Source organism: Mustela putorius, unplaced genomic scaffold, assembly GCF_011764305.1.
Source record: "Mustela putorius furo isolate JIRA1106 unplaced genomic scaffold, ASM1176430v1.1 tig00537227_pilon_pilon_pilon, whole genome shotgun sequence".
NCBI lineage: Eukaryota > Metazoa > Chordata > Mammalia > Carnivora > Mustelidae > Mustela > Mustela putorius.
This window is the reverse complement of record NW_025422368.1, coordinates 7,751,042-7,771,973: the sequence shown is the minus strand read 5'-3', so window position 1 is coordinate 7,771,973 and position 20,932 is coordinate 7,751,042. Positions and strand designations below refer to the sequence as shown.

The 20,932-nt window shown below is 55.3% G+C and overlaps 2 protein-coding genes across 7 annotated transcripts in view; one reads left to right on the top strand and one right to left on the bottom strand.

Moving 5' to 3' along the window:
- Positions 1 to 7,881: 7,881 nt before the first annotated feature.
- On the top strand, positions 7,882 to 15,774 carry SLC48A1 (solute carrier family 48 member 1). Its single transcript, XM_045073335.1, has 3 exons — positions 7,882 to 8,136; positions 13,775 to 13,942; positions 14,563 to 15,774. Exons 1-3 carry the CDS (start codon positions 8,001 to 8,003, stop codon positions 14,697 to 14,699), a joined length of 441 nt encoding a protein of 146 aa, XP_044929270.1. The 5' UTR covers positions 7,882 to 8,000; the 3' UTR covers positions 14,700 to 15,774.
- Positions 15,775 to 16,798: 1,024 nt separating this feature from the next.
- The window catches only part of HDAC7 (histone deacetylase 7), a 36,772-nt gene continuing 32,638 nt past the window's right edge, over positions 16,799 to 20,932 (bottom strand). For all 6 annotated transcript variants that reach the window (XM_013063002.2, XM_045073334.1, XM_013063005.2 and 3 more), the window contains 5 exons: positions 20,791 to 20,909; positions 20,004 to 20,137; positions 19,615 to 19,699; positions 18,197 to 18,335; positions 16,799 to 18,046 (listed from right to left, as the gene is read on the bottom strand). In XM_013063002.2, the coding sequence (XP_012918456.1) occupies positions 18,001 to 18,046; positions 18,197 to 18,335; positions 19,615 to 19,699; positions 20,004 to 20,137; positions 20,791 to 20,909 (523 nt within the window). In that variant the 3' untranslated portion in view covers positions 16,799 to 18,000. The remainder of the gene's footprint in view (positions 18,047 to 18,196; positions 18,336 to 19,614; positions 19,700 to 20,003; positions 20,138 to 20,790; positions 20,910 to 20,932) is intronic.

Sequence of the window (20,932 nt, the reverse complement as noted above, 5' to 3'; positions counted from 1 at the left end):
TCCCACAGGCCTGGGTCTCAGGAAGTCCTTCCTGCCCTTGGCCTTGGCCCCTCCTCCAGAGAAATGGAGAGTCAGTACATTCCACTTAAACACTGTGCAGGGGCCGGTAGAGAGCCCGCCTCAGAGTTTCTGTTCTCATTCCACAGAGGCCTCTTGAGGCCTGAATCCTGATTTCATCTTCCCTGACGCCCTTGGTTCTCCCGACGCCCAGGTGCCTCAGGCCTCAGCTGAAAGCAGGTACTTAGTGGGGCTCTTGGAGCTGGCTGCCCCCACGGCCTGCAAGGCCACGCTCCTGGCGCTCACCACAGCCAACATGAAATCTCTTCCTAGTTATGATTGTGTTTCTTCCTTCAAGGGAATGGCAGGACCGGGCTTTGCTCTGTCAAGGCCACACAGACCTCACACAGTCAGGGCCTCATGCCCAGAAGATCCTCAAGGGAGGTTTCTTGAATTCAGCAGGTGAATGAACTTCCCCCTCTCCTGCACGGGTCCTTTTCATTTCCCTCATGGCCGGCCCAGATCTGTCTTCCTTCCTGGTACCTTTCCGCCCAGCTCTTGCCCACTCTCCACTCCTCCCCCTGCGGCAGGCCATCTCTAGCCCACCCTCCCTCCTCCAGGAAGCACCCTCAGATGCGGCCACCCTCCAGGCCCCTATTCTTGGGTCCCATGCTCTCCCATGCTCTGGACCAAGCACAGGTGACAGCCTTATTTCTAGTCCCTTTACCTCCCCCAGTGTCCTTGTAGCTGGACCAGGGCAGGATCCACATGTATTGATTAAACCTCTGGGGTAACTTTCTCATTCAGTCAATCCAGTCACCAAACTCGAATCAACAGGGCAGGCTGTATACTTCCCTGAGCCAGGCTCCGTCCTGCAGGAAATGCCAGCCCCCTCCCCTCCAGCCCTCAGTCCTCCCACTTCCCACAGCTCCGGGAGTAAGTCCCCTGTGGAGGTGAAGGGCAGGCTCTCTCTCCCTCCCCACCCAACAGCAAGCCCACAGGGAAAGGGAAAGAGAGTTGGAGTCAGTACCTGTGGTCTAGGGTTCAGGTCGGAAGGTCGAGTTCCCCAGGGTATACCAGGAGAGACGAGCAGGCCTAGGACCCAAACTGCCCTCCCAAATGGTACGGAGGCTGTGATATCTCTCTCTCTCTCTCTCTCTCTCTCTCTCACACACACACACACACACACACACTCACTCCCCACCTGCTGCCTCTGGCTTTGCCTCTGATGCTCACTTAGCACTTGACTTCAAAGAGCTGCGGCCCATGCTCAGCATTCTCTCACCCAGCAGCCTGCCCACTCTGTGGACTTCTAGGCTGTCAGTGGGCAGACAGAGGAAGTGGGGTCTCAGTGACAAGGCAGACTGAGCAGTTTCACTCTCGCCCTAAGAAGCAAAGCCATCCCCCTTCTAGGGGCAGAAGGCAGCCACAGCTCCTGGGAGGAGCCTGGGGTAGAGGGAGGGGGCTATGTGACACGGGGAGCCCTCAACTCAGGATGCTTTTCTACAGTCTGCACAGCTGGGTTGCTCATGACTGGCCCACACCCTCCCTTCAGTGAGCCTCCTGCTCCCCTTCTTAGAACAGTCCTTCTGCTCTGGTCCATCAGTCTGGCCTCAGGAGGAAGACAAAGCTTTAGGAAGGACATGGAGATCTTATTCAGGGCCTCAGCCTCGAACTCCACGAGAGCTGGGCGGGGGTGGGGGTGGCCAAGGGACCTATGCGGTGTCTGGTAAGAATCTTACGGAACTCACCACCTAAATTCAAGCAAGGAGATTTTTAGCCCGACTTCCAAAAGCCCGGCCTCAAGACACAAGATTGGAGAAGGCTGCCCCCTAGAGCCAGGATCAAAGAATTCTTTTTTTTTAAAGATTTTTTATTTATTTGCCAGAGACAGAGAGAGAGTACACACAAGCAGGCAGAGAGGCAGGCAGAGGCAGCGAGAGAAGCAGGCTCCCTGCTGAGCAAGGAGCCCGATGCGGGACTCCATCCCAGGATCCTGGGATCATGACCTGAGCCGAAGGCAGCGGCTTAACCAACTGAGCCACCCAGGCGTCCCAGGATCAAAGAATTCTTTACGGAGAGCCATGCATTATTAAATTTATTGTACAAATGTTCACTGAGTTTCTCCCTAGGCACCTGGCCTTAGACTAGGTCCTGGGAATACAGAAGCAATCGAGACAGGCAATAGTGTGGTTTGCCCTAGACTAAGGGACTTCCTGGGGTGTGGGATTTCTAGTGGTAAAACCAAGACAGCCCTGGGCAAACCAAGGGGAGTCGGACCTTATCAAATAAAGCCACTGGAGGTCATATTCCGAAGGGGTAGGAGAAGTGGGGGCCCACAAGGGTAGACAAACACAATTTCACATAGTCTTGGGTACCATGAAAAACATAAAACCAAGTGGCAGACGGTACTCAAGAGAGGGAGCACAGCATTGCCTCTCGGAGGAAGTAGAATCTGAGCTAATGAATGAGGAGGAGGAATCCATCTTCTAGGCACTCAGAGAAGGGATTTCCAGGCCTGAAGTCCAAAAACCCTGGGCGCAGGAACAAGGTTGGTACATTCGAGAAACAGAGAGAAGGCCCGTGTGCTGGAATCGGGATGACCCGTCAGAGTAGTTGGAGTGGCAAGGCCCCGCCAGTCAGTTTACTCCACCAGAGATGAGAAGCCCACGGAGGGGTTAAGCAGGAGAGTGCCATGTTCTGCTTGTTATGGTTAAAAAATCGTGCCAGCTGCTGGCTGGAGAATGGACTGGAAGCGAGAGGACCTAAGTCTTAGGAAGATTACTGAGACGGTGATGTCCAGGCTAGATCTGACAGGGAAAGACAACTGTAGAAGAGAAAGCATTCAAGAGACTAGTTCAGTGGTACGGAGTGGGACCACTAAGGTCCTATCTGGAGAAAGGCCACGACAATAGGAAAGAATGGACGGATTTCTGTTGTGTTCTGCAAAGCACAGGAGTGTGTCCCCACATACACATCTTCCCACGTCGGCTTCTTTGCCAGTGGGCAGGTGGGGATGGTGGTGGCTGGACTAGGGTGGTGACAGGGAGAAGGTGAAGAAGGGCAGGGCAGACCCCGCTGAGTGACAATGTATTGGATGTGGGGAGGAAGGAAAGCGAGGACTCAGAAACGATGCTGGGGTTTGGGACTGGAGCCACAGCAAACAAGGACATGCCCAGAAGGCATGTGAGATCCCTCTGTGTGGGGAGTAAGGAGCAGAGAGGAGGAAGCCCTGGTGAGTCCAATAAACTCAGTCAACCCAAATACAACTCCGTGGGGTTATCCTTGACGTAGTGTTGGGGGAGATGTGTGTCTGGAATGTGCCTGCTTTGGGGCAGTGAGGAAGGAATGTCTTGGGAGGCAAGATGCCTGCAGGTGGGAGAGTCTGTCTTAATATTGGTGGGGCCCAATTTGAAAGTGACTCCCGAGGGCCAGGTAGTTCAGACAGGGTTAGCCTTATGGGATCTGTTCACATGACCTGAAATGGCATGAGGGGGTGGTGTCTTAAGGTAATCAGGTTAGCTGTAACAAACAACCTGCAAATCTCAGGGGCTTAGCACAACACTCGCATTACAGTTCTATGGGGACAGAGTGAGTGGTTTTGTTCCATTCATTCAGGGGTCCCAAGCTCCTTCCAACATGTGGGTCCACCACCTCCATTGGCCCCCGAAATCCTGACAGAATGGAAATAGGGAAGGGGTATGCGGAAGATTGTTATGGGTCCGGCCCAGAAAAGACACACATTGCTTCCACTTTGATTCCATTGTTCAGAACTTAATCCTGTGGCATTAGTCTCACTGCAAGGACACTGGGAAGTGTCCCAAGTTCAAATTTAGTGGGTGATGTGCCAGAAGAAGGGTTCCTAATGGTGAGCATTAGTGAGCAAGGAGAGGGGCTATCTATCTCAAGGTGGGGATCGCGCTACGGTGTCTGTCTTGGGTTGGGACAGGAGTGTGTTCTCTGAAAGCACCTCGGAAAGAAAGCTGATGTGGGAAGACGTGTATGTGTGGACACACTCCTGACTTTGCAGAACACAACAGAAATCCGTCCATTCTTTCCCATTGTCGTGGCCTTTTTCCAGATAGGACCTTAGTGGTTCCACTCCGTACCACTGAACTAGTCTCATGAATGCTTTCTCTTCTACAGTTGTCTTTTCCTGTCAGATCTAACCTGGACATCACCGTCTCAGTAATCTTCCTAAGACATGGCTTATTTCCTGCTACTCCTATTCAATGAGGACAATAATAACCATCTTAAGAATAGCGAAAATAACTTGTTGGATGACAAGTTACTGCTCTAACTGCAGTATGTCTATATGTCTCAATTGTTATAACAAGCCTACTAAGTGTCATCAGCCTTCCCAATTTACACACAGAGCAACGGGGGTCCTGAGAGCTTCCTGTGCTATCGCAGCCATTAGCCACCTGTAGTTATCTAAATTAAAATTAAAAACTAAAAATTAAACATTCAGCTCCTCTGTCACGCTAGCCCGCTACCGAGTACTCCATAGCCAAACCTGTGTAGCAGGTACCATTTTGGAGAGCACAGACCTGGAGTAGTTTCTTGGCAGAAAGTTAGAAAGTTCTGTTGAGTTATGGGAACTTGCCTAGGGTCACACTGTTGAGTAAGTGGTAACCCCATCTGAGTATAAAATCTTCCAAGGGCTCCATATTACCTCCACAATCAAGAAGAAGGTTCAGCTTTCTCCTAACCTTTCTGGACAACCTGGGCCAGCTACAGTTAGGTAATTATTTCTCCTTAATGTCTTGTAAGATCTCCTATTGCAGAGCAATGCCTTTGCTTGCTGCTCTCCAATACTCCCACTACGTACACTCAGAATATTTTCACTCCCCTCGTTTCTGTCCGCCCAGATAATTAATTCCTATATGACTGTTAAGGTTCAAATAGCTTCAGTATCTATTTTTTAAAAAAGATTTTATTTATTTATTTGACAGAGAGATCACAAGATCACAAGTAGGCAGAGAGGCAGGCAGAGAGAGAGGGAGGAAGCAGGCTCCCTGCTGAGCAGGGAGCCCAATGAGGGTTCCATCCCAGGACCTGAGATCGTGACCTGAGCCGAAGGCACCCCACTGAGCCACCCAGGCACCCCAGCTTCAGTATCTATTGAATCAGTTCCCTCTTTTCCCTTGTCACTCTCTCAGTGGAACCCCCTTTCAGCAACCCCCATCTCTTGCCTTGGCAGCTGCAGTACAGTAGCTAATCATACTTACTGAGAACCTAGTATGTGCTAGGCACGCTTCTAAGCAACGACTCCTCGGCACAACACAGGAAGTCAAGATCCCTGCTGTGCCCATTTTACAGATGGGGTTGCTAAGGCACAGCAAGGGGAAGGACTTGTCCAAATGAGCTCTCCGCTTCTAGTCTTTTCATGCGCAGCTGGTCCTCACGCTATTACCCTGACCACATTTCTAGAACAGAGCTCTTACTTCCCTCCCCTTAGCAGAGCACAAAGGCCCTTTATGTTCAGAATATTTCTAACTTCAAAATCCATCATTCTGCCCACAGGCCACAAACCATTTTACAGTTTCCCCAAATCTGCCATGTTATTTCTTCCCTCTGGGCTGCACACGTGCTGTTCCTACCACCTGAAGTGTTAGCCCAGCCCAGCCAGCACTAAAGTCATCTGTGGCAGGATACTCTGAACCTTGGGGCTCACTCCCTTCTCTGGCTGCATCACCGGCTCCCAAAGAAGGGCTGAGTGTTGAGCTTATCACATGAAAAGTACTTTTCATTCAAGAACACACTTCCGAGGGACCTCTGGTTAAGCATTTGCCTTCAGCTCAGGTCATGATCCCAGGGTCTGGGGATGGAGTCCGCATAAAAAATACACTTCCAAGGGGCTCCTGGGTGGCTCACTTGGTTGAGCAACCGCCTGCGGCTCAGGTCACGATCCTGGAGTCCGGGGATCGAGTCCCACATCGAGTCCCACATCGAGTCCCACATCGAGTCCCACATCGAGTCCCGCATCGAGTCCCGCATCGGGCTCCCAGCTCCATGGGGAGTCTGCTTCTCCCTCTGACCTTCCCGCCTCTCATGCTCTCTCTCACTGTCTCTCTCTCAAATAAATAAATAAAAATCTTAAAAAAAAAATACACTTCCAAGATTCAAATTTAAGAAGCCATGGATGGAGTCTGGGTTTTTTGTTGGTTTGTTTGTTTCTTTGTTTGAGAAGGTCCCAGACTATTCTGAAGTGAGGCAAGTGTGGTTCACACAGCTTTATATGACTCCCTGGGCAATTCATCTTGTCCTGCCTGGACTTCTTATAACGATCACCTTTATCATTATTTAGTGCTTACCCCATCCACTGCCTTCACCTATTCCACAATGTTCATTAAGGGGTACTAGGTGCCAGGCACTCTTCTAGGTGTCCCTGTGAATGAAAGTGGCACAGTCCTTATTCATAGAGTTTACATTCTAGAAGGTTGTGGTAGGCAGAATAATGCCTCCCTAAGATATCCATGTCCTGATCCCCAAAATTTGTGAATATGTTGCTGTAATGGTAAAAGAAATTTTACTGATGTGATTAAGGTAAGGAAGTGGCAAAATTAGGTTGGATTATCTGGGTTCTTTTTTTTTTTTTTTTAAGATTTTATCTATTTGTTTGTTTGTTTATTTGAGAGAGACTGCACTTGGCCAGGTGGGGCAGGGACAGAGGAGCTCAAGCACAGAGCCCCATTCGGTACTTAATCTCAAGACCCTGACCTGAGATCATGACCTGAGCCGAAACCAAGGGTCTGACGCTTAACCAGCTGAGCCACGCAGGTGCCCCAGATCATTCAGATTCTTAGTCATAAGTGTCCTTAGGAGGGAAGTGGGAGGGAGCAGAGTCCTCAGTGGAGAAGGTGTGACAACAGTAGCAGAGGTCAGGTTAATGTGATTGTTAGCTTTGAAGATGAAGGAAGAGGGCCATTCGTCAAGGAATGAGGTGGTTATAGAAACTGGAAAAGCAAAAGAAGCTGATTCTCCCCTCCAGCCTCCAGAAGCCGGGCAGCCCTGCCATCTCTTTGGTTTTAACCCAGTGAGACCTGCTGTTGGACTCCTCACCTGCAGAACTGTGGGAGAATAAATATTTGTTGCTTCAAGCCATTAGATTTGTCATGATTTGTTAGAGCCACAAAAGGAAACTAATAGGGATACTGGCTACTTATTTTGTGCAGGGATATGATGATGGGCCTCCCCAACTAGATTATATGTGCTTGAAGGCTCTGTGTTATCTTCGACTTTCCTTCCGAGCTCCCAGGAGGAAGCGGGGCTCACAGGCGAAGCTCAGTATACTCCTGTATAGATTCTGAGAGTGGGGGTGATGTTTGGTAGGGATTTGGGGTGGGGGTGAAGCTTATGACCATGAAAGGAAGGGGAAGCTGTCAGCAACGGTCAAGTGTTTGAGGTTAAGAAGTGATGGTCACAGTGCAGGGGTTCTCAAATGTCAGTGTGGAGAATCCTCTGAGTTGCGCACAACGTCTGGGGGAGGGCACCTGGTGGAAAGGAACAGGGTGGAGGGAATCCTATTCACTGTGTACTTGCATGTTTCTAAACTTTTACATCTTAACTTTTAAAGAGAAATTTAAATTTGAAAAGAGAATTGTGATCAGAGAGAAAAATTTTGAAGTCCTCGCCGCTCCTGACTTGTGTAAATGTAAATTTCCGGGCCCGGCCCAGCCCCGAATATCTCGACAGGGTAAGTCTGAGGATGAGCCCTGGAACGTGACTTTTTTTTTTCCCCAGGCACCCCCAAACAACCGGGCGGCCCCAGCAGCTCACTTGGAGAAGCTCCGGCCGCGCGGCGCGGGTTCCGGGCACGGGCGGCCTCCGGCCGGGGAGGGCGCTGTGCCCGCGGCGCGGGGGGCGGGCCGGGGGCGGAGCGCGGGGCGGCCGGCGGCTCCGGGCTCCCGGCTCCCGGCTCCCGGCTCGCCGCCCCGGCTCCGGCCCTGCACCTGTGACTGTCGCGGCGCTCGCCCTCCCCGCCCCGCGCCCGCAGCCCCATGGCCCCGTCCCGCCTGCAGCTCGGCCTCCGCGCCGCCTACTCCGGCCTCAGCTCCGCGGCCGGCTTCTCCATCTTCCTCGTCTGGACCGTGGTGTACAGACAGCCGGGGACGGCGGCCATGGGGGGGCTCGCAGGTACGCTGGGGGTTGGCATGGAGGGGGAGGGCGCGGGGTCCCGGCTACGGGCGCGCGGCGACGGGAGGCGCTGTCGGCTGCTCCGGGAGGCTCCTCGCGGGCGGCGCTTCCCCGGGGACCGGGGCGGGGGAGGCTGTTTATCCAAAAGCGTCCGTGGGAAGCGCAGGCCCGGCGCGGGCCCGGGCGCCTGCAGGAGCGGATGCCCGCCCGTCCCCCGCCGCCACTGCCATTGGCACCCGCCTGCCGCGCCGCCGGCCCAGCCGCCCGGTGACAGCGTCCTCCCTGCGCGCCCGCCGGGCTGCCACCCTCCGCTCGCGCCCCTCCCCTGGGGGCTGGGTGAGGCAGAGGAGGAGTAAGCCGAGAGGGCCGGGGGGTCCTGGGGAAGCCCATCTCCTCCCGCCAGCGCGGACCCCACCTCCAGCAGAGCCCCCAGCGGAGCCCGGGGAGGGGGGACCGCGCGAGGGAATCCGGCAGAAAGTGGACATTTTCTTCCCACCACGGTGTCTCTGCCACGCCTCCGCTGTGGCTCCTCGGCCAAGGTCTGCTGAAGCCTGTGCTGGTGCCTTTTCTGGACTTGAAAGAGCAGTGGGGAGGCGAGTGTTGGAGGGAGAGCGTCAGGTTGCTGCTGGAGACAGGATCCTCACCAATGCTGTGTCTTCACTGTGCACCTGCCGACACCCAGTGAACCTCTCTGGGTTGCAGAATCCGTGTGAAGACAAAACATACTATTCCTACTCACCAACATTTTTCCGGAGTACTTTCTGTGTGTCAGTCACCGTGTTAAGCAGTGTTTCCATCATCTTGTTTCATCTTTACGTTAGTCCTATGCGGTGGGCATTATTATTGTGCCCATTTCACAGACAAGGCTTGAACTGAGGCTACGAGTAAATAAATAGCTTGCCCAGGGCTACACAGCTACACAAAACAGTGTGTGGGGGGAAGAACTTTGGGGGAAAAAAAAATACGTGTAAGGATATTACTTTTACATATGGTGATCTCATTCCATTCCTAAAATCCTCTGCCCCAGAAAGCCGTAGATGTACTCACTGAAAGAAACTAGACTTAGTCGTTGCCACCAAGCCTACTGAGGGCTGTCCCTGGGTAGAGAAGGAACGGGAGGTGGGGTTTCTACCTTAATAGAGGGGCATACAGTGCTGCAGCCTAAGCAATGCCCCCACAGAGTCCTTGGGGGGCACCCTGGCTGGGCTGCTCTCAGGCCTGCCTAGAGGTCCCCCCAGCCCCCACCCGTGGGTTCCTGGCCTCCCTGGAGGCAGCCAGCCCAGCATTGCTCAGTTCTCTACAGACCTCTGGATCCCCTCTCCCCACATCCAGCTGCTCTATTCCTCAAGGTTCTCTCCTTGCAGTTTTGTGTGTTTGCTCCTGGGAAGGAGGGGTCTTCCAGCGAGGGCCTGTGGCCACAGTGACACCTGAGATGGAGGGGCTGGTGGGGTCGGAGGAGGGAGGGCTGTCCCTGGGATCCGAGCTGGTGTTGTTAGAGTCTGGTCCAGAGGAGCTGAGCCCGGTGGAGCTGAGTGGAGCTGAGGCCTCCTGGGCCTCAGTTTCCTCATCTGTAAGAAGTGGGAGGAGACACCACTGAAAGAGGTGATCTCGGGGACCCCTCCAGGGACAGTTTAGAATGCTCTGCAGCGATCATCCCACAGCTGCCTCTCAGGAGGCTGTGGAAGAGGCCTGTAACTTGGGCTCCAGGGAGTGTGGGCTTTCCCTCTGACCTGAACCCTGCCCTCTCTCCCTCCCCGAAGGCTTCCCTCAGCCTCTGAGGCAGGCCAGCTGTGCAGCTGCCTGCAGGGAGAGAAGCAGGGGCAGCAGCAGCTGGAGCAGGGCCTGGCGCCTCCCAGGCAGTCTGGGCTTGTGGACGACAGGGAGGTGGCAAAGGATGAGCCATGCCTCTTGGCAGTGGTGGGTCTTCGGGCAGGCAGAGGGCCGGCCAGGTCAGAGCCACCAGCCCTCCCCACCTCGGGTGGGTTCTGAGAAAGTCTGTAGCCAGTCAGCCTTCTTCCTCTTTTGGGGGGAAGTATCAGCAGATTTACTGACTTGTGAGCACCCCACTTCTGACTCGGCATTTTCTAGCCCAGAAACTGCTGAGTCACCCGCGGGCAGCCCCAGCAGGCTCCTTCTCCCCTGCATACCAGGTTGATGGGGGTGCTGGTTTCTAAGGGAGTGTCGGCCCTGGGGCCCCAGGGGCCATGGGTGGAGATGCACTGTCTCCCATCCTGTTGGGTGTCTGGCAAGAAGTGGCTTGGAGGAAAGGCAGTTGCAGAGAAAATGGTTTTGCCCTGGGAATCCTGGGGAAACACAGACTCTCGTCCCAGGTCTAACAGACCAAGGAAAGGGGAAAAGAATGGAAAAAGTTGCCCCAGGAGTCTAAATGGCTTTGTGTTCTTCCCACATGACCTGGGAGTGAGAGGAGCCCTGGGGCTTGGGGCCTGGCTTTTCCCCAGGCTGGTATAGAGGGCAGAGGTGCATGAACAGACTGGGGCCCTGGCCCCAGGGTCCCACCTGTCTGAGTGTCTCTGTGGGCCCCTCTGTCCTCCTCCCAGCTCCTCATCTCCATCCCAGGCCCTGTGGTACTCTCACTGGCCAGCTCCGACCCTTCCTTGCCCTTGGGCTGCCAGCTGCGGGCCCCCAGTGGAGCAAGGGCTCTGCTCATTGAAGTGGTGCGGTGGGGTGGGGGACGAGGGTGAGTATGCAGCTGGGTGGGCCTGGGGAACTGACCATCCTGCCCAGAGTGTCCTCAGGAAGCGAGTAAAACTGAGAGGCAATTGCTTCCTGCCTGAGGTGTGGGAGGGGACCCATCTGGGGTCCTGCTCCCTCACTGCCCACCTTGGGGGAGGTCCCTGGTCCAAGGACAGCGGCGGGAGCCCGGGTGTGTAAGAATGGACCTGCTGCCAGAAGTGGCTTGTGTGTATCTGGAGGCAAGGCCTATGAGCAGGGGAAGTGAGAGGAGTTTAAGGTTGGGCCTGCTTTTTAACAAAGAACTATACACGGGACACCTAAAATGATCATCTTCCTTTTCCTAGCCCTTTTTGGCATGTGGGTGTATGGCAGTGGGGGGGGGGGTGTCTGGGGGCACTCCTGCAGCCGGCCAGTGGACCAACACATGGCATTTCCACAGGCCCCCATTTCAGCATTTCCTAACCCAGAAATTGCTGAGTCACCGAGGAATTACTCTGCCCTCCTTATTTTTCTCCTAAGCTGACTCCAGGATCTTCAGGTGGTGGAGGATCTCCGAGCTCATCCTGTCCAGCCCCTCCATGCCACTCCAGGCCCTCCATGGAGTACTGAGCCGACCGAGGGCGGGTGGCGCTGTCCCAGACAAATGCCCGTCTGACTGTCCTAGGATGCACTCAGGAACAACATGCCTTCTTCCCGGGGCCCTTTAAGGACTCACACACCATCCCCAGATGAACACTTAGGATGCACGTGAGAGGTCTGGGAAATGTTTCTGGGCACCTGCTCTAGATCGTGTAAGGTGTAAGCAGAAAAGCCCGGAGATCATATTTCTGCCCACCTCCAGGCTGCTCTGGCTTCCTGTCTGGGTGGGGATGGAAAGACGCTTGTTCCCAGTTCACCCTGATCTCAGGAGTGGCAGGACCCATGTTGCAGGCCCCAGACCCACCCACAGAAGGAGGGGCAGAGCTGGGAGAGCCTGGGTCAAGCAGGGTGGGACCGGAGGTGGGGGGTGGGCGGCTGGCAGGGCTGAGCCCTCACTAGGGTGGGAGTGGCTGAGTTTCCAGACTGACAGGACCTTTGGGTTCCCCCATTTTCTAGACGGGGAAACACCAAGGCTCTGAGAGGTCACGAGCAGCACAGCAGTGCCAGGCCCCAGACTTCCTGGCTCACAGTCCCGTGGCTTTGTGTCCCACGCCAGGCTGCCCGAATTGTGACAGCTGCCTAGCTGATAACCAGAGCCTAGTTCTGTGACCATGCCCTCCGCCCCTGCCAGCCTCTTTTCCCTCCTAACTTCAAAAAGAGAGAGAGAGAGAAATATCTTGGGCATATAAAAAAGGCTAGATGATTTCATGAACTCCCTTATACTTAGCGCTCAGTCTAAGAAATAAAATATTACAGACCCAGTCAAAGCATGCTCCCGCCCCCATCTCCCATCCACTTCCCATCCTTCTCGCCCTTGCTCAAGAGAACCACTTTCCCCAACCAGATGCCCGCCCTTCCGACACCCAGATGCTCCTCTGCCTGTAGAGTGTGCGGCTGGCTGCCTGCTGGAAGAGTCTCTCGGTGGCTCTGCCCCTTTCCTCATTCCTTCCTCGCAGGGACCTGTGGCCCTGCTGTGGGCCCTTGCCAGTGCGACATAGTTGTCCCACTCCTGGGGCTGCGCCGGCAGGCACGGCCTGGCACTGAGGGTACTCATTGTATCTGCTGAGCAGCAGCTGGCATCTGGGGAAGTGCCCGGCCAGGCCCAGAGGGCAGGCCCTGGAGAGGCTGGGGGCATCTGGCCTGCCCTCTCAGCAAACCAGAGGGAGTGACATGGTCAAGAGCAAGAGGGCCACTTGGACGCTGGGTGGCCTTGGGGGTCTCACCACTGGACCTCTTCACTCTGCAGGAGCAATCCAGAGAGTTCTGAAAGGGCCCCATAGGGGCCACAGACCTTGGAGGGGCGAGAGGGCCCTCGGTGGGTGGTAGCAGGTTCTGGAAAGCAGGCCCAACTGCAGTGATTCCCAAACCTTCTGATATCTGGACCTCTTCACATGCTTGAAAAGTAGTGACACCCCAAAGAAGTCTTGTTTGTGGGTTATATCTCTCGATGCATATCATACCAGAAATTAGGACACATTTGCAAGCATTTTTTTTTTTAATCTAAACATTTCAGTTGTTGTTTATTGTCATCAAATATCCAGTGTCCTAATTTTTCTGCTTGTTTCATAATGTTTTTTAAAAATTTTTTAAAATTTATTTTTAAATTTAAATTCCATTAATTAACATATAATGTATTATTTATTTCAGTTAGAGGTCTGTGAGTCATCAGTTTTCTATAATACCCAGTGCTCATTACAAGCATTTTTTTTTTTAAAAGATTTTATTTATTTATTTGACAGAGAGAGAAATCACAAGCAGGCAGAGAGGCAGGCAGAGAGCGGGGGGGGGGGGGGAGCAGGCTCCCTGCTGAGCAGAGAGCCCGATGCGGGGCTCGATCCCAGGACCCTGGGATCATGACCTGAGCCGAAGGCAGCGGCTTAACCCACTGAGCCACCCAGGCGTCCCCATTACAAGCATTTTAAAGTAATATGAAAAATAACATTGTGTTAGCATAAATATTTGTATAAGAAATAGTCATGTTTTTTTAAAACAAAAAAATGAGGGGGAAAGAATGCCATGGTTTCCTATCTTTGCAAATCACTTTAACATCTGGCTTAACAGAAGATGGTAGATTCTCTTATCTACTTTTGCATTCAAGTTGGTGATGCCAGAGGCCTTGTAGCCTCCAGAACATTCCACTCTGGGGTCAGAAAGCAACGAAAGTGGAAAGCCAACATTACCTTAGTAATATTATGCAAACAGCACTGGCTTCTGGGGCCAAAGGGTCCTGGGAGGTCCCTGGGGTCCCCGGCTGGAGGAGGCAGGGGAAGGGCGGCTCCCTCGGCTGACGGGTCTGTCTCCGCAGGTGTGCTGGCGCTGTGGGTGCTGGTGACGCACGTGATGTACATGCAGGATTACTGGAGGACCTGGCTCAAGGGACTGCGTGGCTTCTTCTTCGTGGGCGTCCTCTTCTCGGCAGTGTCCGTTGCCACCTTCTGCACCTTCCTTGTGCTGGCTGTCACCCGACACCAGAGTGAGGGCGGTCAGGGAAGGGCGTGGGAGGGCCCATGGGGGATTTAGGAGGATTCTAGACATGGTTCCAAAGCTTACGTCCTGGGAGCTTGGGCAGCCCACTTAACCTACCCGTGCCTGGGTTTTCTCAGTGAGGGGGAAGCAGTACCTAGACGACCTCCCCGCCTCGGGTTGGAAGGATTCACTGAAACTTGTGGGAGGTGTGGAGCTGGGTGGACTCTGCAGGTGGGCATCCCGCAGTTTTTATTAGTTCTAGGGGTTGGTCTTTCTGCCCAGCTCTGGGATGGGAGCGCCCCCTGGTGGCTGCGGCCAGCAAGTAAGCAAAGGCTCTTCCTGCCCCTAAGGAGTCTAAAGCTTCCAGCAGGGTCCAAGTGGCCCAGGGTCAATGTAGAAGGGCAGAGCAGGTGGTACAGAGCCGGGATTGGCCAACTCTGACCTTCCCTCAGCCCTACGGCCTCCTGCCTGCAAACCCCAAATGCTCTAGAAGTGCTTATCACATTCCACCTCTCCTGGTGGGGAGAGGTGGCCCTGGGCTTGTGGCATGGTGGCTGGAGTCCAGGGCAAAGCCCTCTCAAGTCAGGCACGGCCTGGCACTGAGGGTGGGGTTCCTCTCCCCTGCAGGCCTCATGGACCCCAACAGCTACTACCTCTCCTGTGTCTGGAGCTTCATTTCCTTCAAGTGGGCCTTCCTGCTCAGCCTTTATGCCCACCGCTACCGGGCTGACTTCGCCGACATCAGCATCCTCAGTGATTTCTGACCCACGGGGTGAGGCTTCTATACCCTGGGGGTCCTCAGGACCTGGACTCAGACTCTGAGACACTGGGCAGGCCTGCCGCACCCCCTGGACACCCTGGATCTGCGGCAGAAGAAACACTGCAAGACGACTGCATTCCCCCAGGAAGCTGTCCTATCCCCTTTGCGGGACACCTGGGTGCGGTGGAAAGGGGTCCTTCCTGCCATGTTGCTCCTCATCGGCCTGGCTGGAGGGCAGCTTTAGACCTTTACAGATGGATCTATTTTCTTAGCACTCGGTGAGGAATCTTCGTAAGCAGGGCCAGGGCAGTGAGTCGTGGGGTAGGGCAGTGAGCCTTGGGGCTCTGCCTGGGGGCACTCTCCCTCAGGCCAGGCTGAGAACCTGGGAGTCAAGTCAAGTAAGGGGTCTCTACGGGAGACCTCCCAACCCCAACCCCAGCCCCCCATCCTGTTGTCCTTTGAGAGTCAGGTAGTTTAACCCATCAGTCCCAGGGATGGCAACACTTGGTTCTCTTTTCCCAAGGCCTGGGGACCTGAGTGGAGAGTTGACTGTCCCTCTCCTGGCCCAGGGCTGGTATCCCAGGAGTGTGCTGGAGCCAGTCATCTCCTTCACCACACCACATACTCCGAAGCAGGACTCCCTGAACAAGGCCAAACTAGGTGTCTGGGGAAGGTACCCTGCCCCCAGAAGGGCTCCAGGGAAGGGGCAGCATGACGCAGGCTGGAGGGAGCCCCGCAGATCTGTGCCCATGCACCCACAGCCCTGTATTTCCATCACTTCTCACATGTGTCACCCCTGGCCACGAGACAGTCCTCTACTCCCCCACTCACTGCCCTTTGCCTAGAGCTCTCGTCTTTGAAAATCTCCCTTCTGAAGGACAAAATCTGCTTTTCTGCCTATACACAGGCACAAGGGCTCACTAACTCAGGAGGGAACTATTGTTACATACACCTTTTTACGTTAGGTTGCCATTTTGCACGGTCTGCCCTTTTCCCCCGATATGTCCTGCCCTTCAGCTGTTTTGCCTTATCTGTGTCACTGTCACTTTAGCAGAAATACAGCGGCCATTTGTACCCAACAGCCTCTGGTGGTTTCTTGTGGTGGACTCTTTTGGGGAGTTGGGGGGGGGTGGGACGGGTGCTGTGGGAGTGGTCAGAGGGAAGGGTGGTGGTGGCCAGTCTTGAGGTGTCTTCAGGAGACCGTCTCCTTAGCTCACCATGTGCCCTGGAAGGCAGAGGGGGCATCACTGACTCGGGCTGGAGGCCTTCTCCCTCTGGCCGCTCTTGGCATAGGAGAGCCCAGCAGCCTGACTCTCAGGCCGTGCTGGTCAGAGCAACGGTGCTCAGAGGCACAGCCTCAGCACAGCACCACTGGTGACATTTAGTGTGTCACCCAAGAGGCCAGGACAGACGGGAAGGGGGCGAACCTGCTTCCCTTCATGCTCTCCCCAGCTAAGGGCTCGGGGCCAGGTCTGAGGTGATGAGGCTGCTACTCCTACGGGCTCGGAACTAGAAAGACTGGCGCTGGCAGCCTGGCACTGTCCTCTCTGGGGACTGGATGAGTTTGTCCTGGCCTGCTGCATTGCGCATGGTCTCTCCTGGGCTCACTACCTGTTAAGGAGTCATGGTGCATTCGAGCGGGAAGGGACCATAAACAGTGTCTATTTCTGGAGCCTTTAACTGATAAACAGAGGCCCCAGGAGGTGACGTGACTTACCTGAGCTCCCAGCTGGGACTTGAACCCAGGGAGGTCTGATTCACCGCTCTCTGGGGAGGCCTTCTGGGGCTGCATTCTATACCCCCGCCCTCTCAATGGGCTTCTATCTCTGGCCACAGCCCAAAGCTGCTGCCTTTACGACCCTGAAGGGGGGCAAGCAGGGGCCAGCTGGGTTGTGTTCAGAATGGATTCTTCCTGCAAGGGCGCTGCCCACAGGAGGGCAGGAGCCGGAGGGGGGCTGGCCCGCAGCCCAGCCTGGTCCCCTTCCCCACATCAAATGGGACGCATGCTATGCTGTATGGCTGGCGCTGGCCTGCCGCTCGCCCCCCCGTAGCCCTCCGCCCACAGTACACTCCTCATCCCCAGAGGCCCCTCCACAGGCACCGTTAAAGCAAATAAAACATTTATTGTTCAGATTTTTTTCCATTTTTTTTTCTTTTTTTTCCTCTTTTTTACAAAAACATGCATACGTACACAGGGTATGGTGGTCCTGGGGAACACACACACACACACACACACGTACTCTCTAACTCACAAACATACATACTCTTACTCTCCCTCTCTCTCTCTCTCACACACACACACAAACACTTTCCTTCTTGGCCCCAGGCCTGAACCCCAGAAGCCTTGAAGACTTTGCCAGGGCAGCCTCCCCTCCCCCATGTCTTGTGTCCACTCTCCCACCCCCTTTCCCCTCAGCCAAGCTAGTCCTATGTAGAGCAGGAGTCAGAGCTGAGTGAGGGAGACCCCAGAAAGAGAGAAGGCTCATGGAGGGGGGCAGTGACCCAGGGGCCCCTGGCGGCCATGCTGTGCTGCTGAGGGGAGATGAAGAGTTTGGCACCGTTGGCTCAGGAAGCATGGAACTCCCAGAGCACCTGTCTGCTCTGCCAGGGCACTGAGATGGTTGACGTAGGGTGGCCTCTGGCGGGGGCAGGGACCAGATGGGAGGCCTGCCGATGACTACTCTCTCGGAAGGAGCTTTGTCTCCCTGCCCACTGATGGGGTGGGGTTGGGGAGGCGGGGAGAGGAAGCTTCCAGAGTCATCTGAGGAAGCAGGCAAGAAGGATGCCCCCATACTCAGGGACAGCGGCCCCCGTGGCTCCTCCTACCCGTCCCCCTTTCCCCACTCCAGCCCAGCCCTCAGAGCTTAGGAAGGACCACCCTGGCTGAGGCCAAGTTCACATTTCTGTGTGGAGCCTGGGGCTGTGTGCAAAGCCCAGGGTCTACAGAGCCAAGAATAGTGGTTATTGGTGGGCCCGACTGAGCTAGTCCTCCTCTGTGCAGTCCTGAGGAATGGGGGCCCAGCCCAGGGCCTGGACCCCAAAGGGGTAGACTCTGTTTTTGAAAGAGTGCTACTGAGGCCTGGCTGGCTGCCCAGCCTGCCTCCTCTCCGGGTCCTCTTTGGTCCCTATCCTAGACCCAGGGCCTTTTTCAGGCTCCTTGGGGTGACCGCAAGGGGCTGTTCTCTGGCCCCGACTACCTGCCCGAAGGCTGTCTGAAGACCCCGGGAATGGGTACGGTTGCCAGAGGCTAGACAAGAACCAGGTCCGAAGGGCAGGGTGGGTGGCAGGTCCATTCTTCTGGAGCCTCAGAGATTCATTGGTTCTTCCTCCTCTACCAGCTGTTCTGGGGGCCTGTGGGGAAAGACAAGGGTGGGACTGCAGAGGGCCTCAGCTCAGCTTGCTGGGAGTAAGAAGGCTGGGGCGGCTGTGCTGGGAGCTGGTGTCCTCGAGCCAGGAGGGTTTGAGGGATGAAGAGGCTACGGGCCAGGGGCCGGGCATTACCGCTCCTCAGCCAGGATGCCCACGGACAGGGATGCCAGTGCGGTCACTGCCTCCACCTCTTCTGCGTCGGTCCCTGGCACCCTGGGTGCCCAGGAATCCGGACAAGAAGCCAGGCGCTGCATGCAGCCCCAGTATTTACCTGCAGCAAGAAACAGAGTCAGAAAGGATTGGGGAAACAGGCCCATCCCCCCAGCCACGCCACGCGTCCTAAACTGATAGAAGGCTGGACCTCTCAGACCAAAGGCCCCACAGCAGACAGGAGCGGGAGCCTCCTCAGTCAGGGATCAATGCTCTCAGTTCAACCCTCAGTTCCCTCATGGTCCCCCCCACCGCAGCCTGCCAGGAAGAGCAGAGCGGATTCGCTGTGGCCACCAGGGGGCCCTAGCAGGTGCCCCAGCCATTCTCCCACCCCTGACCCCTTCTCATAGGGTAGGGCTCTGAAGAGCACCAGTAGGGCCCATTCTTCCCTAGATAAGATCTGTACCTCCACGCAGCACACAGGATGGGGCATGGGAGGGGGGAAGGTCACAACACAGAGAGCTGACCACCACCACGGCTGCTCTGGGTGGCCGTCAGCAGGTCACCTAACCGCCTGGTCTTCCAACGGCCCCCACTAAGTCACGGACATGAGCATCCTGCCTGCTGTTGTAAGAGATCATGTCTACGGCACACGCCCAGCCCAGAGGCCGACCCAGGGTGAAGACTCTGTACGAAGTACCGGCGCGATCTTTACTGTTCTACACCTGTCCTCTATGGGCCCTGGATGTGGGCAAACCTACTTTACTCATTTTTGTATCCCTAGCATTGAACCCGGGTCTTCACATAAAATGTTCCATAGATGCTAAGCTGCAAGTGAAAATCTAAGCTGTCTCCCAAATGTTCTTCTTCTTTTTTTTTTTTAAAGTAGGCTCCACATCGGGTGTGGAGTCCAATGTAGCGCTTGAACTCATGACCCTGAGAATCAAAAACCTCAGCCAAAATCAAGAGTTGGATGCTTAAGCCTCTGAGCCACCCAGGCACCCCCAAATACGGGGTTATTCTAAGACCAGCCCCCAAAGCAGGCAGAGCTCCCAAGATCTCTGTGGACAGGACTGAGGGTCAAGAACCAGCGCTTTTGGCAAAAGGCCTATTGCTACTGGCCTGGCCCTGACCTAGGATTGTGGCTGGGGATGGAAGGCCTGTCCTTCCTTGAGGAGGCAGGGAGTCCCCACTGGGTCCATGGAAGGATCAGAGAGCACCCATTCACGGGGAGGGAGGAAGTCCCACCGTTATTATTGGGGTTATTCATAGGAAGCCCACTCCAGTACAGCAAGAGAGCCGCTTGCCTGGCAGGCACTGGGAGTCATGGGGCATGGGTTACTGAGGGCAGGAGACCCCTGAGGTTCTGGGATCAGCGGGTACCCCTTTTCCGTACTCACTGTGCACCCGGATCACGGCTTCCAAAGAGCGGATGGCGTTGAGGTTGGGTTTCTGTTTCCAGCCCTCTTCTGAAAGAGGGTCCACCTTTAAGAGAGAACAGCATGTCAGCTGTTAGGGACCCACAGGCCCAGGAATCTTCCACCCCAATGGCCCTGGCTTTCCAGATACAAACATGGCTGTGTTCCCAGCTCTGCCTAAGGCTGGAAATGCTAGTCTTAGACCTGACCTGGGGAAGGGGTACCCAACTCTGTCCCCCTCGTTCTAGGCCTGCCACCCCAGCACTATCTGCAAGCCCTCTGGGGGGCACCCCAACTGCCTGCACGCCGGGACCATCCTCAGGGAGCTGGACTTCCTGCTCTATGGATACACAGATGGGCGGGCAGCTCACCTTGTTGCCCAGAAGAGCAGCCACACAGGCCTCAGACGCATCACAGATGGCTGTGAGGTCGTGGCCACCTTCCAAGGCCAGCACCACCGCGCCTCCTGCCAAGCTCATCAGCTGCTGTGTCATGTACCCAAAACCTAGATGGTTGGGTGGGGAGGAAGAGGAGAAGCAGGCCTGGAGGAGAGGTGGACCCTCTCTGAAATTTCTCTGCTGGCATCTTTCTTTATAAATCATGCTCAGATGCACACATCGCTCCTTCTTCCAGGCCTTTCACAGGTTCCCCCTGTGTCAGACCTATTCATATGCCCCAGTTGAGGCTTGCAGGGTCTAAGGGACTTGCATGAGGCCCACAGCCAGGAAGTGGACTGGAACCTGGGGCTTGTACTCCAAGCCTGTCTTTTCCACTAAGTCACCCCCAAGCCCTGGGGCCCAGCAGGCTGAGTGGGCTCCTCCCCGTCCCCCTCCAGGAGAAGCTGGCAACTCAGCTGGGGATGGCACAAGTGGGGTGGGCATTGTGGGGAGGGGGTCCCAAGGCCAAGCTTCTTGGCTACCAGATGTCACCCCCAGGTTGCAACGTAGGTCTCCTGTGGTGACAGCCCTAATCATGAGAAAGGGCTCTGGGCAGGGCTAGGCGAGAAGGGCCCAGGGAACATCAGGCCCAGCTGCCACACCCGTCCTCACTCATGGTCCTGAGCTGGCCACTGCCACCTTCCCCAGGACTGGGGCAGTGGCTCTCCTCCCAGCCTGGCCCTCATTCCCTACCTCTCCCCCTGAGCTGGGCCCTCCTTACATTTAGCGGAAACATGGTAGCCACCCAGTGGAGCTGGGTGACCCTCGGCGGCATCAAACCCAGCTGACACCAGGACCAGGTCCGGAGAGAACTCTCGGGCGATGGGCATCACGACCATCCTGTTTGGGGGCCAGACGCAGGG

What these genes read in the sequence shown, in the direction of transcription:
- SLC48A1 (XM_045073335.1), top strand. Translation starts at nt 8,001, where the DNA reads ATGGCCCCGTCCCGCCTGCAGCTCGGCCTCCGCGCCGCCTACTCCGGC. An exon ending in GGCCATGGGGGGGCTCGCAG is followed by an intron (nt 8,137 to 13,774) that starts GTACGCTGGGGG and finishes CTGTCTCCGCAG; the next exon opens with GTGTGCTGGCGCTGTGGGTG. An exon ending in GGCTGTCACCCGACACCAGA is followed by an intron (nt 13,943 to 14,562) that starts GTGAGGGCGGTC and finishes TCTCCCCTGCAG; the next exon opens with GCCTCATGGACCCCAACAGC.